The sequence below is a fragment of the Pyxicephalus adspersus genome, chromosome 1, assembly GCF_032062135.1.
Source record: "Pyxicephalus adspersus chromosome 1, UCB_Pads_2.0, whole genome shotgun sequence".
Lineage (NCBI taxonomy): Eukaryota > Metazoa > Chordata > Amphibia > Anura > Pyxicephalidae > Pyxicephalus > Pyxicephalus adspersus.
In genome coordinates, this window is record NC_092858.1 from 74,303,325 (window position 1) to 74,315,463 (window position 12,139).

General features: G+C 36.0%; 1 protein-coding gene across 1 annotated transcript in view; it reads right to left on the reverse strand.

Moving 5' to 3' along the window:
• Positions 1 to 11,606, reverse strand: part of CFAP47 (cilia and flagella associated protein 47) — a gene marked incomplete in the record, with an annotated part of 209,882 nt that extends 198,276 nt beyond the window's left edge. Inside the window, 4 exon segments of the mRNA XM_072404123.1 lie at positions 504 to 642; positions 7,474 to 7,589; positions 10,292 to 10,443; positions 11,445 to 11,606. Coding sequence (XP_072260224.1) covers positions 504 to 642; positions 7,474 to 7,589; positions 10,292 to 10,443; positions 11,445 to 11,606 — 569 coding nt within the window.
• Between the last annotated feature and the right edge of the window lie 533 nt (positions 11,607 to 12,139).

Sequence of the window (12,139 nt, forward strand, 5' to 3'; positions counted from 1 at the left end):
GATATATGTTATGCAGCCACTCACCATCTCTGTACAGTAACCATATATCTGATATATGTTAACTAAATATCTGATATGTGTTATGTAGCAAGTCATCATCATCAATCACTTTAAAAAAAAAAAAGCCATTTCCTATTGACTACAACATAATAGATCCTTATTACAGGCCTAATGTTGCCCTGTGGAGAAACTGATACCATAGGCTTATAGGTATAACATTCAATACCATAAATGACCTTTCATTTATTTCTCAGAAAACTTGTTATCACCAAGATGATTTGCTGTAAAGAAATTTGACTTGTTTACAAACCTGCAAAGGTTTACATTTTGTTTAGGTTTGCTACCTATAATATACCAATAAACATCCCAGTTAAGATGTTTGATGATTTTCACACAACTCTAAATACATTTCAACAATACTCTGAATTCTTATACATTTTAAATAAATATGTGTTATTATTATTATTATTATTATTATTATTAATAAATATGTGTTCACTTACTTAGCAATTTCTTCAAAGGCAACAGGTACGTCTGCACAAAGTTCTAGCTTTACTAAATGTGTTGTCTTTGGCTCCACGGTGCCACTGGTTGGGATTATAGTAATAGGAATGGTTCCATTGTACTTTAATTTGAAAGTACCTATTAGGATAAATAAACACAAATATTAATATTAACAGACAATCATTTAACCCATACAAACTGTTTATAGTATAACAGACCCGGTGTAGCAAAAATCATTCATAAAATAATAACACAATGCAACAACATCAGATCAAGGTGAATCTATGAACGATGTCAGGCCATCTCTGTACAGAGTCAGATTCTTGCCCAAGATGAACACCACCATTCATATCGGGTGAAAATCATCTGATGTGTGTACAGCCTTAGTCGCATACAATACTAAATGTTTCACAGTAGAGGCATGGGTATCTATATTGTAAGTTAAAGGAACCAAAAAAGTGGTTTCCACTGTTTTATTAGTAGTGTTATGGTAATTCAGATTTGTTCAGACTTACTGAGCTGCTACATTACTTTTTTAAACTATATAAAGTAAAATACTATGAGCTCTATTTTTAAAACAGTGAATCTGAGATTCCCTCAAACAAAGGCTGGAGAGAATACACTTTCATCAGTGAAGCTGGGTGATCCAGAAAACCTGGAATTGCTTTCCTAAAAGTCTTTTGCTATTTCTTAGCCAATGTTTTGAATCTTGGACCAGATCCATTCTGGGTTAGCTGCATCGCCCAGTTTCACTGATGAAAGTGTATCCTCTCCAGTCTTGGAGAGCTTTAATAAATCAAGCCCATTATTCCTCCAGGTCCATGAGTTTCAACTGAAGTAACTAATTCCCACTAGGCTTTTGGTAAATGTCAGATTCCCTGTTTTCTAAATAGAGCCCTTTGAGTTAAAAGAGCAGAATAAAACTCTCATTATTCAGGCATTTCTGCATTGTCTTGTGGTAGCCTAATTGTAATTTCCTTCAGATGTAGTAAAGAGTTTAAAGAGTAGACCCAAAGTGTATGTACTTGGGATTCCCTGGTGTTTAATACAGGAATGTCAATGTACCATATTCATGAATCATTAATCAATTTCATTAACTGTCCAAATGTGAAATACACTACAAATAACCCTATGAACCGAGGGAAGATTGAAATTTGAAATGCCACTGTGTCAAAGGTGTAACAGCTTTTGTAAGTAGGCTGACAGCATTATAATTTTTATGTCAATGAAGCAGTGATGCAAAAAATACACAGCTTCATGTAAGAATTACCTCTGGAAATTGTGGACTCCAATAGCATACTACATATGGCACTGTTTATGTGAAGCAGACAAAACATAACAACATTAATGATAACGTTTTCCAAAATAATGAAATTACCAGGACAAATTAAGAGACAGAAAGCTGTGAATTCTAGTTTGTATTGTTTTTTTCATAGAAGCAATGAGCCTGGCAATGCTTTACATCTGGCATGGTTACGCTTTCATCAGTAAAGCTGGGTGATACAACAAACCTGGATAGGATTTCTTAAAATCATTTGCTATTTGATAGCAAATGTTTTCAATTCTGGAACAGATCCATTCCAGATTTTGTGGATCACCCAACTTTACTGATGAAAGTGTATCCTCCCCAGTCTGGGAGCTTTAATACATCAGGTCCAATGTGTACCAAAAAAACATACAAAATGCAAAGCATTACCAGTCAGATATGGAGCAAGTATTACATATATGCATTACATTGACTTGGATCTCTATTTAGTTTTCATAATCCTCCTAAAACACAAAATTTTTCTTACACAAGATTTACTTTCCTACAGGTTTTTGTAACTTTTCTGTATTTATTATAAACATATTACTTTTCTACATTGTTCTTTTCAACATACATAAAAAAGCTATTAACACTTATAACCATCTCTACTGCATTCTTAAAGTGAACTCATATGGATTCTCTCATGGCTACACATAATCCACATTCCAGGACATTCCCATAAAATAACCAGATTTTGGGTTCACTTGGCTCAAATGTTGGTCCAGAATGCAACCATTTTGTAGCTAGTTTAAAAATTCTCAACAAAGCATTCAACAGTCAGAGACCTGGAATTATTTTAATGTAGATTTTATGGGTTGCCTCCAATGTTACAATTGAGCAAAGCTAAGTAATTAATTAACAGGGCTTGGTCTGTTTCTTTGAACCAATAGGATCTTTCTTTCCATTGTTTATGCATCAGCCATGATGACGTAGTTTAGATGGTGGACACAGGTACAGCAGTGGGCCTGATTTATTAAAGCTCACCAAGACTGGAGAAAATAGACTATCATGAGAGAACCTGAGAAATTTAGCAAACCTGGAATGGATTGAAACCATTTGTCAATAGCAAATAATTTTTAAGAAATCCATTCCAGGTTTGCTGGATCACCCAGGTTCTCCAATTATAGTCTATCTTCTACAGTCTTGGGGAGCTTTAATAAATCAGGTCCGGTGTGTTTACAGAGCAATCTTCAAGCGACCCCTAGCTAAGCTACCCCCTTCCACACTAACTGTCCTTGCTGTTCTGATCACTGCCCAGCTGTCAAATTTCGATGGGCTGCATATGTGTTTGATGGATAACCAGCATTCCCAGCTTCTGCATGCCAGTAATGAATGACCTCCTGCACACCTGCGAGGGAATTACGTCTTTATGGCCTGGCCAATCAGGATGTCGGAAGATCCTTTTCAGGAAGAGAAGAATGACCAAGATAGCAGCGCCCTACCATTGAACCGGGACAGGAGATTATCAAGGGTTTTATTTCAACAATAAACTGGCAGCAGCAAAGAAACCCAGGTACCTATAAGTGCCTGCACATACCATTAGAAACACTGTAGGAGCTCTAAAACCTTTAAATCCATTTGATGTTGTTGGTTTAAAAACCTTGATGAGTGGCTTCTTTGACTATTACTGAGCCATAGGTAGATGAAACCCACATTTCTCAACCAGATTTGCATGGGATTTGGGCTGTCAGGGTGCTTAGGAAAGTATCAGCTGGTTAGTGCTGTGCATAGCACCTACAGAAACCTTGCATTAATTTCAGTTGACAACTTAAGTGCTTTAATTAAAAGTACATGTATATTGTAAAGCAGACAGGGCATCCAATTATGATTGCTGTCTGCTTTGGGAAATCAGCTAATTTGTATATTAGAACTTCCACTTACATAAACAGCGAAAAATCTGTCACAACATCAAAATCATTTTAAAAATAGAAAATTAGGATAGAACTGTATCCACATAGTGATGGGAGAATATTTTAAGCCATCCTATTTTGTGCCAAGCAATAGCGATGTAGTGTGATATAAGCCCAAGGCTAGTCACACTTTAGTTGTTTTGTTTTCTTCATCGCAATGTCATTTTACCTAAAGATCTAAACAGACTGGTGGTATAGATTAACCTCTATATATAATATATTTAGGAAGTTTTGCATAGGACAAGTTTCTTCTAATAAGGATGACGTCCTCTGGGTGAGGCTTTTATATAAACCTGGGCTTTGTTTATTTGGTGCAGGACAACAGGTGCACTTTATCTCTTCCCAACAGTGTATACCTATCTTCCCTACAACTATACAAGTATTAATGATATTGACAAAAGTCTGCAACAAACACTTGATAATTGGTAATACAAATGCATTAAAAAAAACTAATTTGGGGGAGCCTACAATAAAGACAAGATAACTTGTAATAGAAATGCATTAAAAATAACATATTCTCAATAATTTTCCTATCCTAATGCACCATTTAAAAGAAAAAGCTTGTAGCACAAAACAATGCCTGCCTGAAAAATGATCCTGCTACTAAGTGCTATAGCCACAAACACACAGTTAAATTCAATTATAAACCCTCCCATTTATCACAATGCTTTGACAGGAAAAGTGAACACCTGATATGAAATGTCACAGCTCAGTGCTAAAATCTGATAACGTACTGGCTTTTTTCATTTTTGGAGTTTTCCTTTAATCTTCTTTTGTGAGGTATGCCCAAGGCTATATACACACATCAGATGATTATCGTCCATCTAGGGCGAGAATCTGACATGTGTACAGTGATTGCCGAACATCATTCAGGGATTGGTCAGGACAGATCTATGAACAACTGATCACGAACGACCTCTATACAAGTCAAGGGGAGAGAGCACAGCAGGATGCCACTCGCTCATCCTCCCCTCTTCATAGAACAGGACAGGCGCTGTATGAACGATCATGAGAGATGACCCTGCTTAAGACTCCATGCAGGTGTCAGATAGATATTAGATGATTGTCACTGCAAACGATTTCTGTGTGCACTGTACACAGACCTGCTCTCCTCTATGGAGTGGGGAGGACGCGTGAGCGGCACCCAGCTATACTTTCCTTTATAAGAGTGCACAGCAGTCATTCCCACTTGGTCATTCATCAATTATTATATATATTTTAACCTTAGATGAGCACAAATATTTGTACTCGTTGACATTTATCTGGTGTGTGAAGCTTAGCATAGTAAGAGACTAGTAATAAGGGACTAGTAATTATTATTAGCCAGAATTTATATAGCGCCATCATATTACGCAGCACTGTACAAAGTCCATAGTCAAGTCACTAGCGGTCCCTCAAAGAAGCTTACAATCTAGGGTCCCTACCATAGTCATATGTCATTACTACAGTCCAAGGTCAATTTTTGAGGGAAAGCCGATGATCTAACTGAATGTTTTTTAGGATGTAGAAGGAAACCCACACAGACACAGGGAGAACATACAAACTCCTTGCAGATAGGGCCCTGGCTGGGATTTATTGCTTGACACATTGTCAGGACAAGGTCTTTTAGCACCCAAGCCAAAGTGCATCCCCTATTAGCTGTGCACTTCCCTAGCAGCACAGGTTCTTTGCCATGCCTTTTCTTCATCCCCTTCTGCCAAATTGTCCAGTGTATCCACTTTGTCTGCCTAGCCCTTCTTGAGCTAAAGCTCTGCAGAAAAAGGAGGAAATAGGAAAGAGTCCAGGGTTGTGTTCACACATCCAAGCTGACACTAGCACACACAGCAGATTTTACTTTCTCTGGGCTTGTGTTACAAACATTACACAACACTATTAAAAATTAAAAGCAATCCACAGGGGGCTGTTGCTGCTGTGCTTTGTAAGACAGGGTACTTTTAAAGAATAATACATTCTGGCTATTCCACATGTACATTAGGACACATGCACATAAAATACAACTGTTATATGACAAAGTACAATGCCATTCCTTCATAGTATTTCATTAAACAGTTTTAAAGCTTTAATGGTATCAACCTGTATAAAAGTAATGTGCAGAAGGGGATAGATAAGTAGGTTAGAGTACATTTGGACCATTTAAATGGTAGTGTTTGGAGTCTTTTAAGATCTCATCGCTGCTTTTGTTTTTAATTAAACAGACTTGATGGAGCCAAAATATACCATAATGCACTGCTCTCTTGTTGTTTCTGTTCTGCAGACTGCAAAATGAATTCATGAATTAGCAGCAGTATACAATGTTCGTGTTTTATACCAATTTTAATGCTGCCACCTGGTGGATTTCAGAAGATTTAACTAGTGACTTCATTGTCCAAACTCATTTTGGGTAATAAATAACATATTTTAATTTGTTTAGCTGGAAAGATTGGGTACACGGATGATCCAATTTGGGGTTTTCATTTTCTTTTTTGTTTCCTTTTTTTTTTTTGCATTATGCACTACAGCCGACAGCCTACTATAGTATCTTGGTGGTTAAAAGCAGTTCCTTTATACTAACTTTTTATTTATCATACAGGCAGCATGTTTTCCTAACTTCCTATCCTGAAACTGATGGCATGGAATACACACATATTCATCGATTACAACCCTTTTAGGGGAGATCGTAACACCTATAACATATTATATCTTATTTCTTACATATTTTTTACTTGAATTACATTATTTTATGTACAGGGCAGAACTAGCAGACTAAGACGATTTGATTCTTTGTGATACAACATTTTGTTATTATCCTGACTATACAGAATATCTGGAGATTCAGTCATGTTTTCTGGTTCATAAATCCTGATTGCCTGAATTACAGAAATAAACAGTATTGCATGCATATATTCAGCAGATATGATTATACCATGCCTAAAGCTCTGTTTACTTTAGGAATTTTATGTTTTAAAGGAACACCATCACCTCACTATCCCGCTATAACATTCCTTGCCAGTGCTTCCTCCACCCCAACTTCTATAAAAAGTGAGAACAGTGACTTCACTTTTGCCTTGGCAATGAAAAGCTGTATTGAAGGTTGGGGGTCTAATACAGCAAGTGGTCTTTAAGTCCTTATATATAACTGTTGTAGGGCAGCAATTCAACTTTTTGAAGCAAGATGGTCGGTATTCCAATGAAAAGTCATTATCAGTAACCTTCACAGTTTTCATGCAAACAATGCAAGTAAATAATTGTAAAAATCAGTACATACAAATTATGTTGCATTAGTGTGTACACTACCGCTACCTTATTCTGAAAGATTAATCCATTTATACAAACAAAGCTTTCACAGAAAAAAAAAATATTTTAAAGAAATGTAATGTTTTTTTATTATAATTGCAATGGAATGATTATGTAGCCATTTAACGTGCTTATAATTCCTTTCATGAGGAACAAAAATTTAAATTGCAAAAAAATTAACAATGCAAAAAACAGCAATAATATACTATTTTGTGATCATTACTTCTGTATTAGTAGCGCCATCTACAGGCTTACAAGAATATGCATTTATTACAATAAATATTAAAATGATATAAAAGCTTTTTTTTTCTAATAAAATAGTTCACCCAATTATCATGAAGTGAATGAGTGAATGAAGGTGATATTTTACAATTCCCCTTTAATGTTACTTATAGTTTAATACATACCAACTGATCAGAAACCTGCAAGGAAAAGTTATTAGATTGTTGTAGTGTAGTCTACTAAATACAAGCCTCTTACCTGGAGATGAACCATGGTTAGTAATGCCAATCTCCTTATATATTACTTTGCTATTTGCAATTACATTCCCAAAATTTACTTCAGGATCAATTTCTAAGTAACAGGATGGTGTAAACCTGCAATGGGAACACAGCTGTATTAGTTAATAAACATTACATTTGTGTACAATACTAATCTTAATGAGGAACAGGAGAAGGGTAACAACATGTCAGAATATATGTACACTGGTACAGGTAAACATACCACCAACATAAACCAACAACAACAATATTTGCTGAATTTAGACATGAACACTGCTGACAGTGATGTGTTTATTTATATATCAGTATCTTCTAGAACTGTGCTAGCGTTAAGCTCGCTGTGTATTCCCTATGAATTACTTTGCTATAATCACTTTCTAATATGAATACTGTCATTTTGGGCTAATCCTCCTAAATATTTCTATTTTATTTAGGTATAAAGGTTTGCTGTGAATAAAAGAAGCCTTCAATGACAGAAACATAGGACCTGTCATGCTAAGTTGGTTTATGAATATGCAGACTCTGGGAAAGAACATGTCAGAGAACATAGATTGAATAGTAGGTAAAAAGCTGCCTGATAATACAGAATGAATGGCAGGGGAAAAGCTGTCTGTGAACAATGGTGGAAAAAATAAAGTTAATTGAGAACATAGAGTACAGGGAGAGGTAGAAGTTGCAAGTAAACAAGGAGTGAACGTAGGGGAGAAGCTCCCAGAGAACATAAAATGAGCTGTGGGGAAACAGCGGACTGAGAACATAGAGTGATGGATGAGAAAAGACTAAGAACATGGAGTCATTTGAGGAAAAGATCTGTCAAAGGACCTGGTTTATTAACATTCTCCAATGCTGGAGAGGATACACTTTTATCAGTGAACCTGGGTGATCCAAAACACCTGTAATGGATCTGTTCCAGAACTTAAAACATTTGCTAACAAATAGCAAATTACGCCAGGTTTGCTGGATCACCTAGGTTCACTGATGACAGTGTATCCTTCACAGTCAGAGAAAAAAGTGTGCTGGATACAGTAATTCAAATATTCTACAATATTTCCTTATTCTGTTGTTGTGAACCTGGGACATGTGGATGTTTTCTCCCAGCTCTACTGCTGGAATCTCTACAATAGAAAATAAATCCCATCCATACAGCCCTTAAGTCATATAGGAAACTGCCAAGTAATATAAGTCTATAGCATCTGGTGATGGGATGCTGGGTAATGGCCCTCTTTAATCAATATGTTCTTAAGGATCTATTTATAAAGCAGTGAATCTGATAGAGATTCAATTACTGCCATTGAAACACATGGACCTGGAAGATTCTCCACCAGGAAATGTTTCAGTGTCAGATTTACTGCTTTATACTTTAAATAGACCTTTTGATATTTTTTGCCCTGATCTATGTTTACATATACAAAGTTACCATTATTCAAAACAGTCACAGGCTGAGTTTATTCCATTTTTTTTTACCAAAGCAACAACTGAAATGTTCCTTCTTTTATAAGAAAAAAACCTAAAGAATTGCTTACATCTGTTGCAGAGATAGTAGTTATAATGAATTATTCAATAATGACACAATTTAAAGCAGTGAGATGTGGAGGTACATTAATATTAATATTTAAATTATGCAGTTTCCGCTTCATTCACAGTACAGGCAGGTAAAATTAGTTTCTTTCCACTTTCTAGAATTATTAATGCACTTCTACACACCTCAAGCTTCCAGCATCATAAATCAAATTACACAGAACTGTGTCAGAAAATCAATCAATTTACCTAGTGTTTAATTTCATTTAGCTTACATTAACTCTATGAAGATGCAGTACTGTTGAGGATAAGAGTGACCCCATAACATCAGCAGTATTGGTGATGGAAATAAAGTAGCAATCAAGTTTTTGAATGTAAAATTTAGTTTGGCAGCTGAGAGCAATGATGAACTAGATAAACAAAGACTGATAGTTGAGCGATGAAGCTTGTACACCTTCTTCTCTTTCATATTAATTAGAAATAAGAAAACTGCTTATAAAATTAGACCAATAGTCAGGAATTATGTAAAGATATGTTTGTTGGTGTGACTAAGACATATGAGAAGCCAAGGGTTGTCTTAGCTTACTAGGTTTTACCTATAACTAATTCGTTTTGGTTAGACCAGTTCCCTAAAATTATTATCCACTGTATTCAAAGTGTGATTACTTTCATCTGTACTGAAAGAGAAAATTTAGGAATGAATACACATGTGCTTTTTCTACATTACCTTAGTATGCTATAAACAAACAATGGGGTCTATTTACAGGTGTTTTCACCCAACTTTTACCCATACTTTACATTGAATTTATTTAGAAAATGTGTAAATCAACTTTTACGATGGTATCATACATTTATATAATTGAACCCATATGAGAAAAAGTAATTTGGAGTGTGCAAAAATTTATAAATAGACCCCCATGACTTATCCCAAACACTTATGCTCACCTCTTCTTTAGGCAAAACACTTTCACTAGGCTCAATGTTTAACCCACCCACTAAATTAAAACCAAGCTCCCCAACACAAAAACATAACCTCCTACCTAAGCTGGAGAATTAAACCTTTACACTTAATGCCTTTTTAAAGACACACTCCAAAATCTGTATCAAAGCCTTGCCAAAACATGGAGGTTGTTATACCTACAGAGGGGAAAACAACTCTGTATCAAAGCCTTGACTTATGGAATTGAATGCCTAACAAGCTCATATATGTGGTGATCAGTTGTCTACATAACATATAGTTATGTTTTTATGTTCTCTCTCTCTGGATATAAAGAACATACCCCAGTAGTGGCACATTGATGACATCTCTATCAACCACAACAAGTAACTTGTCACTAATGTCTTCCTTTTTAGATGGCTTATATTCAACAGTTGCTGTGATCTGCAGTCCAGGTGCCATCGGTTTTTCTGAATTTTTCACTGAAAGCGTGAACTGAAAAGGAGAAAAGGTGTAATTTTTGTTAGTAGTTATAAATATGCACTGTGCTAGTTGTGTAGAAATATTGGAACATTTGGAAGAAGTATTTCAATGAAAAGTGGTCTGCATGTCACTTTTAGTAACCAATCAGTTTTTCCTCTTGCCATTTTTAGGGCAGGTTAGATCAAGCAGGCTTCAGATTGTAGCTAGTAGAAAAAAATCTGACACTTAGGGCTCTAATATGCGTAACATTTTTCGGCTACATTCAGACTGGTGGTTAATAAACTTTATTGGCCAATATGTGATTGGCAATCGCCATTCAGGAGCAGTAACAGGCATTTTTAGGTCTAAGCAAAGTAGTACATGTTTTTTTTTAAATATGTACATGGAATATTGTAATCCGGAGCATCTGAAAAACAAGCAACAAGTGACACAAGCAACTGCCTAACAAAAAAAAATTTGGAAAAAAATATCAACCCATTTATTCCATTGTGAATCATTTTAGGGGATGGGTGAATGTGGTTAACCACAGCAGTACCGCATGACAAAACTGTTAGCCTGAACTTAGCCCAAGGCTACATACACATGATTCTCATCCGATCATCGCTTCAGGGCTGATATCAGACAAGAATCTGGCGTGTGTACAGCGCTCATCTCATGTTGTTCATGGATCTTTCCTGGCGGATGCATGAATGATCCACGACAAATGACTGCAATACAAGTGAAGGGGAGAGAGTGCAGCAAGGTGTATGTACAGTGCTCATTCATGAATCGTTCAGTGATTTGTCGTTGGAAAAGATTGTGAAAGATCCTTTCCAAGGACAATTATTGCATGTGTGTACATAGCCTTAGTCTATGTCCTAACAGCTTTCAGACATCCTCTAAACAACAAAACATAAAATAATTAATAAACAGAATCAACCAAACAGTATTCTATTTCTGCCTGATATATATGTGTGAACAGCAATAAAAAAGGGATCTTTCCTTCTGGACTAAAATAAGATTGATATTTATACCTGTGCATTTTGGGGTCCAATAATCTTGATAGTTTTGGCTACCCGACTGATGTTCTGCACTGTTATTTTAGCTTGGTACGTCTGCCCAATGGACACATCCATGAAATGCACGAGACTAGGTGATATTCTCACTCCCAACACGTTGTCAATTAATTCCTCCATGATGTTACTGTAGTATAATAAAACTGTAACAGGGAAGACAACCATACAAATAATTAAACACGCCGAACATATATTACATTGCTGACATAAATAAATACAGAAATGCTTGATCAACCTGAATCTTCTACAAATAAATTCAAGTGGCAATTTAATGTAAAATCTCCAAACAAAACTTGTTACATCTAAACACTGAAAAGGTTTTTAGCTGTCTGTGTCCACATTGGGGAGATTCACCAGATTTTTTTTGTACTCGTTGTTCCTAAAAGTGGAAATCTTTCAATGTTGACACCTGTTCCAAGGATAACTGTGTTAGGCTACATATGTGCTAGATCAGTGTTTCTTAACCTTTTACCATGGGGGAACCCATGTCTTCGGGGAACCTCTGCTATGATTACTATATCCACAGCTTACAGTACATTAGTGTGGTGATCAGTGGGATGAATGCCGCTTACATTGCTGGCCTGTGAAAGAATGTCACCCATACAGATAACTAAAAAGATCCTTGGTGGCACTTAAACTGACCTGAGACACAA